General features: G+C 34.9%; 1 protein-coding gene across 2 annotated transcripts; it reads left to right on the top strand.

The window, feature by feature from the left end:
• The first annotated feature begins 1,067 nt into the window (after positions 1-1,067).
• Positions 1,068-17,938, top strand: LOC110820942 (arginine biosynthesis protein ArgJ family). 2 transcript variants are annotated; one of them, XM_022050584.2, is made up of 17 exons: positions 1,069-1,402; positions 1,616-1,741; positions 2,146-2,269; positions 2,477-2,550; positions 2,832-2,876; positions 3,117-3,167; positions 3,283-3,351; positions 3,504-3,562; positions 3,829-3,898; positions 4,191-4,271; positions 4,354-4,440; positions 15,780-15,902; positions 15,993-16,055; positions 16,833-16,910; positions 16,991-17,136; positions 17,232-17,302; positions 17,548-17,938. In XM_022050584.2, the coding sequence occupies exons 1-17, from the start codon at positions 1,343-1,345 to the stop codon at positions 17,628-17,630; spliced, it is 1,410 nt and encodes a 469-aa protein (XP_021906276.1). In that variant the 5' UTR covers positions 1,069-1,342; the 3' UTR covers positions 17,631-17,938. The 2 variants fall into 2 exon arrangements, with proteins under 2 accessions (XP_088065765.1, XP_021906276.1); XM_088209639.1 differs by lacking the exon at positions 2,477-2,550 and having other exon boundaries at positions 1,068-1,402.
• The last annotated feature ends 2,462 nt before the right edge of the window (positions 17,939-20,400 follow it).

Here is a 20,400-nt window from a genome sequence, read left to right as displayed (position 1 = left end):
GCAGTGACGTAACATTTAAAATGACAAATTTTAAAATTAGGAGAACCCATGAATCAGTTCAAAAAAATAAAGATAGTAAGTTTTTTTTTGAAGAAAAATATCAGTTGAATGAATTTATGTACATAAGTCCTAACCTTTATTTCTTCCCCTTTGCAGCCACTACCACCCTACACTCTCTCTTCTCTTCGTCCTCATTCTTTATTTTTAGGTCAAATATAAGAACTTGTGGCCTAGATGCCAAGCCTCACCCAACCTGAGGCCTTGGCCTTAACAACTAACACCATATCTAACATTGCCTATACTTGATTCGTCTTCTACATACTAAGGCCCTACCTTGACTACAAGACTATTTATAAAGCCCACTCAAATGTGGAGAATATTAACTTTTTCCTCTTTAAATCACTTGAGGAACTCGTCCTTTCCCCACGCCCTGCTAAGATGGACTGCCTCTATTAGCAGTCTCTCGTGGCAAAGGAGTAACAACAGTGTCGTGAAAGTGTGCAGAAGGAGGGGAGTCTTTACAAGTCAATATTACAACTCAATGTGATGCATGAGGCCTATAGAAGTTCTTAAAGGAGGTTAAGGCAAGGCTCGTGAGGATTTATGAGTCAATAGAGAAGGTTTTTGATAATGTGCCTGAGAGCTTGTTATCTATGGGGGATATTAATGAGGAAGTTTTTAGGATCCTTGAAGAGGTGTTTGGGGATTTGTTGGGATTGTATATAGGTTGGTTTAAACCGTTTTGTCTTTATTTATTCAGAATAGTTCATAAGTTCTTACATTTTAAGAACTTGCTAAATTAGATATTACGTCAGTGGATATATGACATCTAAAGTGAAGATTTTTACAGATAGAATATGACTCATGTTTAACTCATTGCTATGTGACATTACTACTAATGATACGTTAAGTAAAAGAAAATAATTTAAATATTTTAAAATAGTATAATGACTAATTTACTATTTTGATTTTATTTTTGCGATAAATAAAATAATATGTTGAGTTTGTAACTTGTTGCAACTATATAAATATTAAAACTAAACCGCTACTGAGTATTCCATTCTCACAAAAACATAGTGAATTTAATGAGATTTAACCCAATTTCCACGATATGACTTCAACTACAAACTAATAATTATTTGATGAGTGTACCTCTTGCCTCCGAGGGCACTTAAATTTGTCTCCTTATACTGCTATTTTGGAAGAAATCAACGTAACTGTTGGCTCCAAGCGAACTTAAATTTGTCTGCTTAACGCCGAGCGTTGTCTCTGAGCAGAAACCCCTAAAGCCCTAAACTCGCCATTTTCGAATTCCTACCTCATCACATTCAGCGGTGCAAAGATGCATTTTTGCGTTGCTCATTCATTATCAATGAATCTCTCTCAACTCTTTACCTCAAAGGTTATTTTCTTTCTGCTTCTCTTTTTTTCTCATTTCTTAGATGAATTAATTTCCTATAGTTCAGAGGGTTAATGGAAGTAAAAGTGGATGCTAATGCATTGCTAAAAATTGCTCTAATTAAATGGAACGTGTGTTGTTTTTCTTTTTACTGGAAAAGTCTGCAAATAAACCGTATTAATGGTATAATAAATGATTCGATCGTCGAATTTGCAGACGTTAAGCATGCGTGGTTTATCTCGGAGAGATTATAAGGTATATGCTGTGGCTTCCACCGTGAATGAAGCCTCTGATCACATACCAGCTGCTCCTATTTTCCTTCCTGAAGGACCATGGAAGCAGGTCGGCCACTAATTCTTTCTCTGTTTGTTAACCGTGATAATAACTGGAAAATACTCAAGTTTCTCTTTGGTTAGCATCTCAATTTTTTATTGTCTCCTAGGCGGTACTTTTAAGAGCAAAAATTGTGTTGTCATAGACTGGAAGTGTAAACATAGCGGTCCCCTTCTAGACATTGATATTCGAGTTTTTGTTTGGGTTGATAGATTTAATTCTTTTATAGATAACATTTGGAGATATTCTTTTATAGATAATATTTGGAGGTATATATAAGAATTTGTAATAATTATTCTAGGAGACATCATGGCGAGGAGTTTGTACCTTACATAGCGGATACAGTAGAAGTTGCAAATGTGATTTTCATTTTCTATTATATTCCTTAATTTCTTTGAGTACTGTACGCATAGATTCCGGGTGGGGTTACTGCTGCTAAGGGATTCAGGGCCGCTGGCTTGTATGCTGGACTACGTGCCAAAGGAGAGAAACCTGATCTTGCACTTATCACTTGTGATGTTGATGCCATATCTGCAGGTTGAATTCCATTCTTTGAGCAATTTGAATAACTTATTTACGCTTTTGGTGATTCTCCATCTGATGTTCAATTGCAGCATATGTTCCAGAAGATAGAGTCTATTTGTTCTCAGCTGCATGTTTTGACAAATTTCTAGCACTGAAGACATGTAACTCATGAATATTTTATTAAAACTATTGTTGGTGTGCGTCTTTTCAAATTTCCAGGGGCATTTACGACGAATTTGGTTGCAGCTGCACCTGTTGTATACTGCAAAAATGCATTAGATATTTCAGAAGTGGTACATTACTCTACATTTTAGTAACTTTGCTTATCCCAAAAAAGTGCTTTGAATGAGCTAAAACTTTGACTGTTAATGAGCTAAAAATTTGACCTTTCTACTTCTCATCTCAAACAAATAGTTCGCAGCAAAATGCTTTCATACTTCTCGTCTCAAATAAATACCTTTCTAAAATGGCGAGTGGATTATTTGCGCTTGATATCTGTATAATGCAAGTAAGAGTTCTTAATCTGGTTTGATTTATAAAAGCTTCTGCTAGTTAACAATTCTCCTTTTGTCAGGCACGTGCAGTTTTAATAAATGCTGGCCAAGCAAATGCTGCAACAGTAAGCTTTCTTGTCATAGTCTAATGTTTTCTCATACCATTCAATTTTTCTCCCTGATGCTACATGCTTGCCGAAGAGTCTAAATGTGTTCTGCTTCTTACTTTCATTCTCAAAGTAGAAGGAAAGTGATATATTCTTATTATTTCTGCATTTCTGGTTCTGGAACATTCATTTGAAATAGGCTTTCATTGGAAATTGAATCAAGTGTTATTTGGCTAAAAGATCTACAACGATGTCCAGGGTGATGCTGGTTACCAGGATGTGATAGATTGTGCAAATAACCTTGCTAAGGTATAGTACTCTTAAAATTTTAATGTTCTTTTCCCCATTCTGATTTCTGTAAAGTGGATTATGTGCTTGTTTTTTTTTAAATTTTTTTTAGGCTCAGAACTGTTCACTTTTGCAGCTACTTCAAGTGAAGCCAGGAGAAGTGCTTATTGAGTCTACTGGTGTAATTGGTCAAAGAATAAAGAAGGTATAAATGACATCCAAACTTCTATATTGGATGTTCTAAGGAATCAGATGAAGATAGTTTGAATTGGGATGTGAAAGATAGATTTTGTGGCATTCTTTTTTCGTCATCCAAGCATAGGTAATTGATAAATTTGCTACTAATTTGTTATGCAGGAGGCACTTCTAGCTTCCCTTCCAAAACTAGTTAATTTTCTCTCATCATCCGTGAAAGGGTAATCTCATTTTTCTGCACCACTAACTCTTAGTCTCTTATTCAAGTTTTTAGATAAATATGCTCTGTGTTATGTCTTTATTGATATCATTATGCCCATGAAAATTTTAGTTGTATCTATTCCATGCTTTTCTCTTTTTATTTTAACCTTATTATTAATCTTGTAGTATAAAATCGAAATGGCACCTTGATCCTTGATTAGTAAGTTTCTCTGATGATATTCATATTTTCTTTGACTGTTCTTCAATCTTATCAATTGGTGTTCAGGGCAGATTCTGCAGCAGTGGCGATCACCACAACTGATCTTGTTAGCAAAAGCGTGGCAATTCAGTCAGAGGTGTGCAAGGACTTGGTTCTTATTTTAGATGCTGTGAATTCCATTATATTTACAGCACAAAAAATGTTGGGGAGTCAATTTTGCAGTGAGACTCAAACATGCAACACAAACATATAAGTTTGAAATGTCTCTACTCCTGAGCCATTATAGTTTCTTTTCTGTGTACTTCTGCTACTTTTGGGTTATAGCCCTTGCTTAAACAAATAAAGTAACTGTCCTGAGAATAAATTTATTTTTTTAATTGGTGCCTGCAAAAATTGTATACCCTTTCATAAAATGGTCAATTGCGCAGGTTGGAGGAACCAACATTAGGGTTGGGGGGATTGCAAAAGGTTCTGGGATGATCCACCCTAACATGGCTACCATGCTTGGTGTATGTCCTTCAGATCTCAATTTCCTGACATTGAGAAATGATAAATTCTTTTTCCGTTATTGAACAGAAGTACTTGTTCCAGGTAATCACAACCGATGCCCTTATTGAAAGTACTGTCTGGAGAAAGATGGTGCAAATTGCTGTAAACCGAAGTTTCAACCAAATAACTGTATGTAACATCATTGATTTCTCCTGTCTGTTTTTAGGTCAATAAATTGACATTATGGTGAAGATCTCTTCTCTGTTTTTGTTTAAGTTCTTGGCTTAGAAGGATAGCCTCTTATCACATTTTCATCATGAGTCTGTTTTTGGCTGATGAGCTTACAAGGTCCCAAAAATCTCAAATCTGTTAGTTGATAATACTTTTATTTGACTGCATTATTAGTTGGTTATACCATTTTTTGACTGTCTTTTGGTATAAATAGTTCTTCTAAACTGAAAATTCTAAAATAACTAAAAAGGACACTTTAAGGATTTCTAATTGAAAATATGTAATAACACATTAAATTCATCCTTCCAGTATTTAAAATTAGTTTCAAATAAATTTCATCGTTATTAAAAGGTCAAAAGTATACAAGTATGAGCTAATAATTTCTTTTAATTGAGATAGTGAAGATACATATAGTTTCTTTTTCCCCCCCAAAAAAAAGGACTTACATATAGTTTTTAACTAAAAGTTGAGATAATGTAATGTTTTTGGTATTAATCAATATAAAAAGTTGATTATATTGAGGTAGAAAGATGAATAGATATTTTTAGGTGTAGAGTGGCATTGCAGTAAGATCAATTTGGTCAAACAAGCTGAAGAACCATTACATTATAAGGTTTACCAAATTTCCACTTTTTAAATCGTATATGTATATATATCTATATCTCTATTTGGTTTATTCTTGTATGAGTATGACTCTAAAAAAGCCAAACCTACAAGGGCATAAATAGTTATTTTATAATTTGAGAGAAAGAGATTAGCCATGCATATCTCGTTTTCCACATGGATTTTTGAGAGGCTCTTAATCTAGATATTGGATCTTGTATTGATGCAAACCACCAAAAGGGTTGATTAAATCTGAAGTAGATAATATAACCAGTTTGAACTATGATACGTAAATAAAAGTCTTTCGCTATGTTCTCTACTCTCTCTCTCTCCTTCCACTTTCCTTTATTTTGTCCCTATTTTAGGTTCCCTCACCTTGGTCATGCCTCTTTTGTCACCAAGGAAGCTCTTGATGATAAAGGGGAACTTTCAATACGGTCTTAGAAGGGAATGATATTAATATTCTCATTTTCTTTGGAGATGGTAGAGGTAGAAGGAGATCAATTTATTTAATTGGTTCAGAGGTCACTTGTTTCTTCAACTCCCTTTCAGAACAGATATGGGAGTCCAGTTTCATGTTCTGGAGAAGGATTTTTAGAGAAGGAGAGAGGGAGGTTCTTTGTGTTCGGTTTAGAACTTCAGAAAATTGTGGAGTTTACAGTTGAGAAAAGGAGAGGTTTTTATATTGTTCTTTCTTGAAGGCACGGAGATGGAGGGGGTGATAACTTTTTCTTTTGCAGTCAAAGGAGTTGTGGGTTTGGATGTGGCGAAGCAATGTTAGTGCTCAATAAGTAGGCATCTAAGCTTAATGTTCCCAAGTTGTCGTATAACCTGGTTCCTTGCCATATGGCGACAGTCACTGGCTTGTTGCAAAGAGCAGTTGGTTATTAGTTTCACTGGTAACAGATTGTGCAAGGAAGAAGGCTGTGGGGTTGGCGTCATCCTTTTATTGGTTTGATGTTGTGGGTTTCACTAGGTGGACCTGTTAAACTTGACCCAGTTTGCTCACAACCTGAATTTCAAAGCAAAAATTTTGGCTTCAAAAGACCCCCATCAAGCTCTCTCTATGGGCCTGCACTTCCAACCAAGTATCTGTTCTCTAAGCCCAAACTCTCATTAAAGGAGAAAGGCAATGGTTTGATGTTAGGAGATTAAAGAAGCCAAAAGGAAGTTGGTTTTCTCAAGCCCAAGTGAACCAATTTTGAGACCTTGCTTGGGTGTCTACTGAGAGCACCATTTGGGAACCATCAAGGAGGTAGAATCAGACTCTTGAGTCCTCGCATGCGGCTTTCTTTTTTGCCTAATCGTCTCAATGGCTTTCAATGAAGACTGATGCTTTTGTAAAAAGAAACTTTAGGGTTCATCTGGCGGTATTGATCATTTTGGTGTAAGCTGCTAAAAGTGCTCTTAATATCTTTTTAGTAAAAAAGAAGTTTAAGATGAAATCACTATAGTGTTCGGTAGAATTGGCTGTAAATAGTGCTTTCAATATAAATATACTATTATATTAGTTAATTATATAACAAAATTATTAATAAGTGTGAAATAATAGAATATCGCACCACAAAATTATTCTAATATTTTAAATTATTTCAAGATATTTATTTTATTTTATTTTAATCAATCATTTTATTTCTTTGATTCAATATATATAGAATTAATAAATTAGTGAAACATAAAGTTAATGAATATACTTATTTGGAAAAAATATAATTCATTTTTACAATACAAGGCATTTTTCGAAAGTATCTATTCTCATCTTTTAGTTTCATTTTGTCATAAGTCAAAAATAAATTTTGTTTTTACCTAAAAATACTTAGTAGTGTTTGACCATACTTATGTACAGTTTCGAGCTAAGTTAGAGATGTGGATAAACTAAAGTTCTTACTAGTCTCATTATTGTCAACTATTGTTAGATATGTCCATCTTTCCACTTCGTATTTTTGGTTCACCTGATAAGGAATTGAGGGTGTAAAGAATGAATGATCTTATTTTTTTTTTTTGAAATAAAAAGTGTTAAGTATCTATTAACATGATACCAAGAAAATAAGGGTATTACCCATGTATAAAAGCATTTACAATGCTGTTAGAGTATCAATGATATTCTCAAAATCCAAAAGAATGAGTGATCTTATGATAGTGGATGATGGGGGAAGGCTGAGGCTATAGAAGGAAGCTCTTATTCTATTTATTCGGGGGGTTCGGTGAGATGGAGGTGTCCCAATGGGCGCTTAGAAAGTGGCTAATGCATAACTCGGTATCAACAATGCAATCCAAAACTCTGCATATGCATTAGCAGTCAGAAACTCAAAACCCTAAGTAAAGCCTCATTACTTGACTCGCACTTAATAAGGGAGTGAAAACTAAGGTAATTGAAAAAAAATAAAGAAGTAGAATTGAAAATACGCAACGGGACTTATCTTAATAAGTAATTTCAATTCCTAACACAACAAATCGGTCGAAAACCCACTCACTCACTATTGCAAGCTTGAAAGTTTAAAATAAAAATATTTGAATTTTATTAATAAATTAAAAATTCTTAATGAATTACAACTTTGAATTGAATGGCTATTTACAGTGTAGGCCATGTGAATAATAAAGAAGATAATGTCCTAATTAATGGTAAAAATAGGAAATTAAATCTAGATTAAAATAGAAATTTAATAAAAATTAAGAAAATTACAACTAAAATAAGATAGATATAATCTCCCTATGAAAATATCTTAATTAATTGTGGTTGATTTAGGGGAAGAAATTCTGGTAAGATAATTTACTCTTTTTCAAGTATTTTTCTTTTCTGTAGGATTTGGCATTTAAGGAGTTTTTCTCTTTTTTAAGATAGTTTGCAATTTAAGAACAATTTCCCTCCTTGGTTGATCTTTAGTTGTGAAAATTTCCCACATGATTAAGGAATAAAATTTCATGGGAATTTTCTTTTTTCATATCTTGCAGAATTTTTTCCTTTTCTTGTTTATCTTCCTCTTGAACTTGGGATGAATAGTATATACTATTATACTATTGGGTTAATGGTCTTGTTGTCTTCTTTCTTTGGATTTCTTTAGTGGGTACAAGCTCATCTTTTTCATTGATCCATGCTTGAACAAAGAGTTGAAAGGTTTGTTGTAATATGTTAGCTCTTTTCCTTATAATGGGCCCGGTTGACATTGAGATATTATTTCCACCAACTTGAACCATGTCCATGCTCACATAAGTGATTATGGTTAGTAAGCTTTTGGGTGTTATTTTTATTGGTTTTAAGGAGCTTGTACGTCGATTATTTCAATTTATTAAAGTTCACAAGTCAACTTTTGAATCTCAAAAGACCAATAGTGTCCAATGGTAGAAGAAAGTTGTAAGTTAGGTGGAGAGTTAAAAAGATTGGGTTGTTCAATTAGTTATTTTTAAGAAAAGAGGACAATAGTTTTGAGGTGTAATAGGTATCTCTGTTATCTATGTATCATGTTAAATACAAGGATTAAAATGTAGTTGAATGACGATGATCCATTGTTTGTGGAGGTGATTAGATTTGGGCTAGAAAGCCAAAACGATTGTTGGATCTTCTGGGCGAATTTTGGTTGTGTAGAAAGAAAGCAATTTAGATCTCATCAAGGGCTGGGGAAAGTTTCTATATCATGCCTATTTAAAACAAATATTTTTGTCTACCTTGGATTTTATTGGAGTCTACAGCAAGGGTGAAGGTAGTGAAAGGAAGCTTCTTTGGAAAGATTTAGATCATGTCAGGAGGGTTCGACATGGTGTTCTATGAGTATGAGAGATTCAAAGAGTCCTTCTCCTCCTCTTGCACTAAGGCATTTAGGGAAATTATTGATAAGACTTGAACTGGTGGACCTTCCTTTGTTGAGAGGAAAATGGACTTGGTCAAACATGATAGGCAACTTTCTTGTTTTTGCATTACTAGATTTTGTTCTCACTATGTTTTGAATTGGAGGAAAGGGGCCTTGTGCAAAAACTTCTTTCTTGACTTACTTCAGATCACTTTCCCATTTGTTTGGGGCCGCCCATGGTCATTTAGCTTTATGAACAAATATATCAAGGTTAAGGGTTTTGAAGACCTCACCTAAGAGTGGTGGGGAGAATCCTCTTTTGTTGGTAGTCAAGCTTCGTTCTTGTCAAGAAGCCTGGAATATCAAATATAATATCAAGATTCAGAGTAAGACTCAATTTGGTGATATCCATAGAATAGAGGACTTGGCTGATATAATTAATGCTTGAGTCTCTTAGTGGAGGAATTGGTTACTGAAGCTCTCTCAAATTGGAAAGGCCAATTTGCTTCTTATGGAGAAGATTCATGGAGAGGAAGGAATAAGGCTACTTATTCTTAACTGACAACAATGACAAACTCATCTGCCAACACACTAAATCTGGTATTTTCTCAGTTAAGTTCCTGTATAAGACTTTGGTCGGCAATATTGTACAAGAACAGACAAAATTTTCAGCTAAATATTTTTTGAAAATCGAGTGCCACTCCAAGAATTTCCTTTTTTACATGGGAAGCAACAAAGGGCCGCCGCATTTTTACACTAGATAATTTAATGAAAAGAGGTCTTACAATTGTCAATAGATGCTTTCTCTACAAAAACAGCAATGAAACATGTAATCACCTACTCTTGGGATGTCTGGTCTCTCACAACATCTGGTATACTATTCTTGGTCTCATGGGACTATCTTGGATCAAACCTAAATCAATTTTGGATGAGCGACTTGCATGGGGAAAGATTGAGCTGCCATAAGAAAACTCTTAGACTTGTCCCTCTCACTATATTTTGCATCATTTGGAAGGATAGAAACAATCGTGTTTTCGAAGGAAAAGAAGTCGACTTCAGAATTATCACTGATAACTAGTTCTATTATTTTGGGTCCACTATTTTAGAACATAATATCGAATGTTTTGATGATATCGGCTCTATTGTCGATTGTTTAATAAATCTGTAAATTTTTTGTAAATGAGCGGTGCCCCCTTGGCACCTTTACTTCAATACAACTTTATACTTTTATTTTTTTTTTAAAAAGGCTACTTAGATCAAGGAAGGGGACCATAACATATCCTCAATTGAAGATCTAATTTCATGGACAAGGTGATGTTGGACGGGGTTTTATTTGATGCTGGTACGGATTTGAAAGAGGTGGTAAAGGGTTTCTATGGAAGTTGTAATTGCAGCAAGCTCCTTAGAGACCTAATCTGAGTGTTCTTTCCTTCTCCTATTTGTCTTTGGTGGACAAGGATTGGGCTTAGAAACCTTTCTGTGAAGAACAGATTTATTGAACGCATAATGAGCCAGAGATAAAGTCCTTAGCCTGGATGGTTTCTTCTTAGCTTTCCTACAACATAACTGAAATGCTGTTAGATGTGACATTATGAAGGTTTTCCAAGGTTTTTTCTTCAACAACAGATTTGTTTGCAAACATTCAAGATTTTTGACCCATCAGTCTTGCGTGCCGTGTGTATAAGGTGATTAGGTGGATGAGTAAGGTGATAGGTACTATGGCTGGAAATATCAGAATGCCTTTGTGGTGGATCATTAAATTACGGAGGTTGCCCTTGTAGCCAATGAGTTGATGGATTATCTTATCAAGAAGGGTAAAAGGGCCTGCTTTGCAAAGTAGTTGTGGAGAAGGCTTATGATCATATATTTCAGAACTTTCTCCATTGTTAAGAAGGTGAAGTTGGGGAAAGATGGTGCCAATGAATCAATTATTGCATTTCATTTTCTTGTGCAATTATGACTATCAGTCTGTTAGTTTGTTCTTTGCATTAAGAGATTTGGAAGAAGGTGACCCTCTCTCTCCTTTTTATTATAATCATGGAAGCTCTCAACTAAATGATTTCCCAAGGTAAAGAGATTATTATTATCTTTTTCTTGGAGAACTGGTTATGGTTGATGGTAAGGAGGGAATTTGGTTTCTCATATTTTATTTGCTGATGGCACCCTCTTGTTATGCAGGCCAAATAAGGAGTCTTTCCTGAATAGTTGATGCATCTTACTTTGTTTTTAAGTAGTTTCTGGTTTGAAAATCAATCTTTCGAAATCTGAGTTGGTTCCCATTGGTGATGGCATGGATGTCGTATTTGACAGGTTTTCTAGGGTAAAAACCTGTTTCACTTTCCTATTAAGTACTTGGGCATGTCTTTTGGGTATTGATTCTTGAAGAAAGACTGAATTTTTATTCATAATTTGTTCCAGATTATTCTGCAATTTATAGAGGAGTAATTGGTATCCCTCAAAATCTGGAAAATATACTGTAAAGAATAAAGGAAACTTTCCCTTGCTCTTTCTTGGCAAGTCTTCAAAGTTCTTTCTTGGCAAAGTTTTTGTGATTATGTCAGCTACTTGTTATTTGGATGAAACGTGTACCACTTGAATTGTTCCTTGCTCTGTCTTTTCTTTTATGAAATAGTCGGTCTATCTCAGCATGTTTAATCCTATCATGATGAACTAGATTTTTTGTCGATTCTTATTGCAGATAGATTGACACAAACTTTATGGGAGTGATATTCTCAACTTGTAATTCTTTCAGTACAGGTGAGAGCCATACTCCACAGATTCCTAATGTCATTGCCTTGAATTCTGCCTAAGAATCACTTAGAGCGTTATTTCTTGCTTTGCCATCTCACTAAGTCACCCTATATGAGTAATATCCTTAGGTTGATCTCCTGTCAGTGATTGATCTTCCCCAGTCAACATCAGTGAACGTTTGTATGTCTCTTCTTATAGTTGTTGCAAAGAATAATATTACCTTTCCCTGGAGTCATTTTGAAGTATCTCAAGATTCAATCTTACAGCCGCTAAGTTTTCCTTTGTTGAATTATTTATGATCTGACTTACAACACTCACTGTAAATCCTATATCTGGTCTAGTGTGCGAAAGATATATTAGTTTTTCCACTGATCTCTGGTGTTTTCCCTTATCGACTGGAGTACTTTCCCTTTATGTTCCAAACTTGATGTTTGATTCCGTTGGAGTGTCTACTGGTTTTCATCCACTAATTCCATTTTCTTTAAGCAAGTCAATTACATATTTTTTTTTGTGACATAGTGATTTCCTTTTTGGATAAGGCTATTTCCATCCGACGGAAATATTTAAGATTTCCTAGATTTTTAGTCTCGAATTTAGAGGGTTTCAAGTTTTCTTCTTCATGATTCACTGTTATTACTACATCATCCATATAGATAATAAGTGTTGCAATCTTTCACACCTGGGAGTGTTTCACATATAATATGTGATCTGTCTGACACTGTGTATCCATGTTTTTTAACTGCTTTATTGAATCTAACAAACTACGGTCTAGGAGATTGCTTTACACCATATAGAGACTTTTTCAACTTGTAGTCTTTATTCATATTAACTTGAGTTTCAAAGTCCGGGGGGGATATCAATTTATATTTCTTCTGTAAGTTCAATGTTGAAGAAAACATTCTTTACATTTAGTTGTAAAGTGGCCAATCGAGATTTGCTGCCGGATACCCAGGTTGTTTTTAGTTTAGTAACTGGAGCAAATGTCCTCCTGGTAATAAATGCCAGATAATTGTGTCTTTGTAACCAATCGAGCCTTCAGCCTGTCAATTTTCCTATCTGCTTTATACTTCACTATAAATACCCATCTGCATCCTACTGTTTGTCTTCTATCTGGTAATTTGCTAGTTCTCAAGTGTTATCTTTCTTTAGGGCTATCATTTTTTCCAATACAACCATCTTCCAATCTGGAATAACTCATAACTTCATGAATTATCTTAGGGACATGAGTGTTGTCCAGGGTTGAAGAAACGCCTGAATTGAGGTGATAATTTTGCATATTAAATTGCATAATGGATGATTCATACAAGTTCTTACCCCTTTCCTTAGTGCAATTGGATGATCATCTCTGATTGTTTCACTTTCAGTATGCTCTAATTGTGAATTAGAACCCTTATTCAGCAAGGAATCTTGGCTATGCTCAGGAGTTGCTGCACTATATATCTCCCTTTTTTCTTTTTTCTGGAGTAAACAATGATCTCTCCATTACGATTTGATGGATTCTCTTGGGAAGTTTCCAAGGTAGGTGCATGTTATGGAATCCATGATTCAGGTTTAGAAACTTGTTCAAAGTGCTGGAATAAGACTTCCCTGAAAGATGTTGTATGGCTCTATAGGTTGGTCATGTTACCCCATTTGTTCCCAGTAATCCAAAATATGAGATTCTTCTTGGTTTCTTTGCCCCTGAATGTCTGATTGAGAAAAAAATGGTTATTGTTCAAAGAATGTTACATCTACTGAAGTTTAAAACTGTTGGTTTTAGGTTAGTAGCATTTGTTTCCTCTTTGGTGCGGGATGTACCCTAAAAAGATGTACTGATCTTGGATCCAAGTTACTGCAGTGTTGTGGATAAATATGAACAAATGCACTGTATCCAAAGATTTTTGATGGAATTTTCGACAATGGTTCTATTATGAGAGTAGGTTGGAGTAGCTTCTGGACTGGAGTTAGGAATTTTAATAGTCAGAATGACATTCTATTGGTAAGATAGGTGGCAGTAAGTATGGCTTCCTTCCCTCCAGAAATGATTCGGTACATCTGCTGAAAATTAAGTGATCTGGCAATCTCAAGGATGTGGCGATTCTTTCTTTCACTACCCCATTTTGTATTAACGCACGAACTTCAATGTATAATGTCTTAGCTTTTCAAGATAACTTTTGAGAGTAAATTTGAAGTATTCATTGCTATTATCTGTTCTAAGGATCTGAATTTTAGTTCGAAATTGGATTTAAATCGTATTATTGAACTTTTGAAATATTTCCCCAACTCTCGAATGTTTTCTCATCACGTATACCCAGGTAACTTTAATATGATCATCTACAAACAGAAGAAATATATCTACTCCCAGTAATGTTTTTCATTCTTGATGGTCTCCATACATCACTATCTATCAAAGAAAAAGGTTTGACTTTTTGTATGGTTGTATCTGATATGTATTTCATGTGTGCTTTGCAAGTTGACATATATGGCACATAAGATCCTTAGAATTTTTATTGGTGAATAATGAGGAAAACAGTCTTTGTAAGTAACTGGATGTCCTAATTTATAATGTTATAACATTGTTGCACTATCATTACAAGAGCTAAAACAGGAGAGTTCGAAGAAAGGAGATTCTTGAGAATAATTACTTTTAAGGATATAGAGCCCTGAGGGGATCTCAGCATTGACAATTGTCTTCCTGAATATAGTTCCCGAACGTTAACCACAATGGAATCAAATTTAGCACGAACTCTCAATATTTGGGTCAATTTGCTTGTTAACGATAAATTACAACTTAGTTCACGAACATAGAACTTAGGGTTTGATTCTATAATTTTAGATAAACATACAATGAGTTTCCAACTACCCTTGATAAAGGCCCGGTTTGCAATTTTAATAGAGGTTCTTTCTTGACATGGTTCATATGTATTGAACAATTTCAGGTTACCAATTATATAATTTGAAACTCCAGAGTTAATAATCCATACGTTAATTGAACTTTGAAAATTAAATGGGGTATTAGTTAGGTTTACCTGAATGAGAAGTAGATCCAATACCTATCACTAGTCTAAGTTGATGGGCACTCATTAAGTTATTTAAATATTCCAACTGCTTATTACTGAATACTGTCTTTTGTTCATCTATTTTTCCTTAGCATCCAAATCCATTGAAACAGCCACATTCTCCCTGATTTCTCTCTCCAGATTTCCTCGTCTCTCTCTTTCTCCTAGGTTCTAGTTTTTATTTCCTTGTACTAGTCGGTCATAGATTTTATAGCAGGTCTCCTTTGAGTGGCTGGAGTTCTTGCAATGCTTGCACGAAAGCTTCCCCCTTTTCTGCTTCTTTTACCGCGACATTATGTGCGACTCCTGAATAGAAAGCGCTGACTTTTCTGGAGCCAAGACTGGCAACGGGTTCCCGAGCATTACCTTTTATCAGCTTTCCTCCATACTTACTTCGGCAAAGGCCTCACAGATACTGGGAATTGGTCTGGTTCCCAGAATCCTCCCCCAAACGTCATTCAATTCTTTGTTTGAGGCCGAGAAGAAATTTATACAGCCTCTTCTTCTCCATGATTTGCCGGTACTGGAGCCTGTCTCCAGACAGCTCCACCTTTGTTCCTCGTACAAGTTGAGTTTCTGCAAATTCCGCCATAGGTCATTGAAGTACTGAGTCACGTTGAAAAATATTCAATGGTGATTTTACTAGTCACATGAATATTATTTATGACCTTACAAGACATTAGATGTAGATTTGTAGTCTTACAAAGCCTTAAGGTTGTATAACCCTAATGATACAAAAAAGAATAGTGATATAAGCAAGTTATAATACAGATTGATTATAAGAGTATATTTATCCCTTTAACCTTAAATAGCTTGAGAATGTCCTTAGACCCTAGAGCTGGTTTAAATTTCCATATATCATGCCTCAAAATGAATAAGCAACATGTATAAATAGTGATCTTCCTCAGCCCCCTGGAACATACCTCGAAGGATAGAACTTGGAATCTATTTGTGACTAACTGGTATTTTAGTCTTTTAACAGGAAGATGTATATTTGAACCAATCGGTAGCATCTCCAACTCTCTTTATTATGTATCTAGACCTAGATACATTAATCATTTCCGCCATGTGCATGTAAGCGGAGTTATGTTTGGCTGATTCAGATATGATGTTTCTATAGGTAGATGGAGATACTAGTACCAATGATACCGTCATTGCTCTGGCCAGTGGGTTATCTGGGTCACCCTTGATCAAATCTATGAACTGTTATGAGGCAACACAACTTCAAGCCTGTCTTGATGTGGTAGGCTTGTCTGCCATTTGATTTTCTGATCTCCATGGTAATGGCCTTATGATGAATTTATTCAAGGACTAAATTTGTCTCTATTTGCAGGTAATGCAAGGCCTTGCCAAATCAATTGCTTGGGATGGAGAAGGAGCAACATGTCTAATTGAGGTTTGCATCTTGTGCTAAAGTATTTTGAAGCTGATTCTCTTTGGTCTTTCTATAGTTTTGTTTACCAGGTGATAAAGGAAGATCTTTGGTACATAGCCAAGATTATGTCTTGGATCTCTGCCACTTGCCACTTTGTCCAAAGAATTTAGCCACTATATCAGGACTGTTCTTGTAATTGAACCATGTATCACTACTACCCTTATTATCAAAATGTGAGGTGTCAAGATTCATACATCTCTGACAACTAGATTTATTTTCTTTTATGTTTTCGTGTGTCTGCATTTTGCTGAGTGGTAGGAAGGGACAAATTCGTGTGTTATGTTTGTGCATCTCTGACTGCAGAATGCAACCATTTGTGGTCCATCAGGACTGCTGTTGTGATGGAGTCAGAGTAAATATAAAAAAATTATTTGTAGACCATGTGAAAGGTGTCAATACATCCATCTGCAGAAGTACTGATTCATATATGAAATCTGTCCATTGAATTGCTCCTATTGTGGTTTTCGCTCCGAGAAGTCTTTAATTTTCAATGCAGTCAGGGCTGTCTATTTTTCTATCTTAGTTTCTGCATCTGTATAATCGGGTTCTAATTTGTATCTTAATTTCTAAATTAGATTATCTACAGCCCTCGAATTTTCTTTCCTAATTGAGAAATGAACGTGAATCCCTGAGTTTTATATGAGTTACTTGATTTTACTTAATGCAGGTTTTGATTAAGCTGGAATTTGAGTCAAGTTCCTTTATTCATTTTTATATGAGGGACGTAAAATGTTGCAGGTCACAGTGACTGGTGCTAATACTGAAACTGATGCAGCAAAAATTGCTCGCTCTGTGGCTTCTTCATCACTTGTCAAGGCATGAAACTGGAATTTAAATGCCCATTTTGATACTTGCAATTGACTTTTTCCTCTGCCTAATTTCTATTGTGGCATCAGGCTGCGGTATATGGCAGAGATCCGAATTGGGGTCGCTTAGCTGCTGCTGCTGGCTATGCAGGGATTTCATTCGACATTAACAAGCTCCAAATATCACTTGGAGATGTCTTGCTCATGAATGGTGGGCAACCCCTTCCATTTGACAGGTGTGATAGATAACTTTTATATGCCATACACACGTTTTCCATACCTCACTAGATTTCCCACATGTTTTTCTAATAATAACAAGAGATGATTTCAGGGCTGCAGCTAGTGACTATCTCAAACAAGCTGGAGAGACTCATGGAACTGTTGTTGTACACATATCCATAGGTAGGTTTCCAGTGACTCAGAGCAAACAACTAAGTCTTTATGCATGCATGAGAAATGAAAATGTGAAGAATGAGATCATCTTTCTCACCAAGTAATAATAAAATGATACAATAATATTTTAGCACCATCCTTTCTACTGCTAACTTTAATTAATCGTGAACATCAGTAAGAGATTATTCTGTGTACTGAGTTTCTCAAACCTTGTTATCTTTTACTTATTTGATTGCTTTGTTTCTACGGAACAGGTGAAGGGCCAGCTAGTGGCCAGGCATGGGGCTGTGATTTGAGCTATGACTATGTCAAAATAAATGCAGAATACACAACATAGAATTTTTTCTTTGTGAACACACGAGTAACAATACTCCAGTGCTAAATGCATTCCTGATTACTCCCAATTATTCCCGATATATCTAAAGCACTTCTGATCTAGTTATAGGCTTGTGCTTTTGTGTCAGAATCTGTAACAAATATCCTCTTGCTTTTTAGATCTAGCTCATTTTGCCCTCTGCAAAGTCTCTTACAGGAAATTTTGCACGAGCAAAATCAGGGATGTGATATAGACACAAAAATCACTTATGTATGCGGATGAATTGTTTCTTTATGAGATAAATGGTCAAATTATAAATTGTCAGGTTATAGGCAAGCACGGTTATTAAATTTGAATTAAGAGTCAAGGCCGACGGGTTTGATAACAGTCGACCAAATTATATAACTAATGTAAATATAAATAAGACTTAATCTAACTTAATCATTTTTAATAAAATTCAAGTATTAAATTCTTTTATATGGATTAATATTAATAATAAATCATATAATTTCAATTTCAATTTTAACAATTTGATGGGAAAATCATGAAGGAAACAAAGAAACCTAATTGATCATCAATCCATTAACTAGATTTTAATAATAATTCGGACAATTTATTATTTTTTATAGTTGTGAACTTAAATTCTCGTTCTAGCATGCTTCCTCGATGCACCATTGAAAGAAAACATTTGTTGGGTAACTTGTTTGAAGTTCTTTCCTCATCTTCGTTGACCTGGCGAGGGAAAAAAGCTCCTTCCATAGCTACTAATTCATCCTGTAAAAAGGCTAGTTGAAAGATAAGAACGAAGCATCAATGTTAAGTGCTTTTTCCCTAGACAATTGATCTAATATTATTTGTAAAAAAAAAATTGCTTTTGCGAGACATTCTTCTGAAACTAAGCTTTCCCTTACGCCTGTTTCACAGAAAATTATGTCTAATCCTAGCTTTTAAAATAAGAGGAAAGATCAATACGGCAAGACTTGAGAGAAAGGAGTTTGACTTTTCTTCTAGTTCTATCTAACTATTTGCTGTGACAAAAAAAACATTTAGAAGCATTAGAAAAAGTACCAACATAATACAAGAATAGAAATACAAAATAGTAACAATAACATGTTAAGACGAAGGTGAAGCAATAACTAATCAGTAATCAAATAGGAACGAGGAAAAAGATAAAATGAGATGACATTATGGTTTTATATTTTTTATTTTTTATTCTTGAGACATGACATTTAGGATTTTAAGGATTTAGGGATAGTTTTAGATCATTTGATTGAGCTGTAATAATTGTTTATTGAGTGGTATCCCTTTAGTACCTTGAAAATGATTTCTTTTTATTTCAAAAAAAAATAAAAATAAAATGAGAGTTCCAAGCCACGTTTGTAATGTTTGATTTCTAACTCAGTTAGATGTGTTATGTGGTAGGGAAAGCTTGTTAGGACTTTAGCCTTATCTTAAGAGCTATGTCCTTCAATCCCTTGTCTTGAGAGCCCATCTGCAAGTGAAAAATGGAAACTAAACTAGTAAAAAAATTTAAGCACTACCTACTAGTGTTGGCGGTAAGGTAACTCTTATAGTCTGACTCAGTCTTGGTAGCTGTGAACTCTTCTTTTTCTGTCTCTCTTTCTTGAAATAACAAGTATAACATATATTATTAAATATAGATACTAAGGGGTTACAAATTCATATGCAAAATTATTTACAAGTCAGATAAAAATATCAATTAATTCTCATAAATTCTTCATGCAGTACAATGGTTGACCCCATATCTAAAAAATCAAGGATCTGAAACCATCTCTCTTAAATTTCATCAATACTCTCTTTCTTTTAAAAATTCTTTTATTTCTTTCTTTCAACACAACCAAAAAGATGAATAGTGGAACAAGCCCCAAACATTTTTTTCCGCTCAATCAATCCATTCCATGCCTATAATTTATCCCTTACTATGCCTGTCATAACCCAATTAAAGTCATGAATCCCATGTCATAGACCATAAGCTATGCGCAACGGAACACCAAAATAGCAAATGGTTGCAAGTTTCCTCCACCTTGTATATAAACGACACCAATTTACCATAATATTTCCTCTACTTTTTTGCTTATCAATGGTCAATATGTACACATGACCTTAAGCGAAGAAAGCTACTCTAGAAGGGGTCTTCACCTTCCAAATTTCTCGGTAAAGAAAATTGCTCTCATTGGGATCTTTCTTAGCTAAATATCTATAGGACGACTCAACAATGAGTTTGTTTGAAATGCTGAGTGTCCAAACTGATTGATCATGAACTCTTCTTTCTCGATTTATTTAAAAAGAAAAAACTCTTCTTTCTCGATAAGAATAGTAGCCCTATTGCCACCATGTTAATAGATTTCCTTTCTTGCTTGAATCAACTTCCTAAACCTCTTCTTGCTTGAATCAACTTCCTAAACCTCTTCTTGCTCATTAACTATGAAACAACTTACAAATGGGAAATTGAGGAAAGACCTTCTATCTTAGAGAGAGAATATACCAAATGTAGAAAAGGAAAGCACTCATGCCTAGGCAAAATAAAAAGGTTGACTTGAGTATACAAGTAATTTAGTTCCCTAAAGTTTTGGTATCATATAGTGCATGTTGGAGTGAGCTTTTTATCTTAAGATGCAAAGCAAACTGCCGAGCTAGAGCTTCATTTGCTTTTGTTTCATAAGCAGTTCTTCCTTAAAAGGTTGGCGATAATTTGTTCTTGGTGGTCGGGCAAGAGGAAGTAGCCTTTTCTTCAAACAAAACTTTCTAGATAGTTAAAAACTCTTCCTGC

The sequence above is a fragment of the Carica papaya genome, chromosome 8 (assembly GCF_054855325.1).
Source record: "Carica papaya isolate Zhongbai chromosome 8, ASM5485532v1, whole genome shotgun sequence".
Classification (NCBI taxonomy): Eukaryota; Viridiplantae; Streptophyta; class Magnoliopsida; order Brassicales; family Caricaceae; genus Carica; species Carica papaya.
Note: the sequence above shows the minus strand (reverse complement) of the source record. Positions and strands in the feature narration are given on the sequence as shown.

Coding starts and splice junctions, on each gene's coding strand:
- LOC110820942 (XM_022050584.2), top strand. CDS start 1,343: ATGCATTTTTGCGTTGCTCATTCATTATCAATGAATCTCTCTCAACTC. Junction 3,352..3,503: donor TTGGTCAAAGAATAAAGAAG/GTATAAATGACA, acceptor TTTGTTATGCAG/GAGGCACTTCTAGCTTCCCT. Junction 3,899..4,190: donor GCGTGGCAATTCAGTCAGAG/GTGTGCAAGGAC, acceptor TCAATTGCGCAG/GTTGGAGGAACCAACATTAG.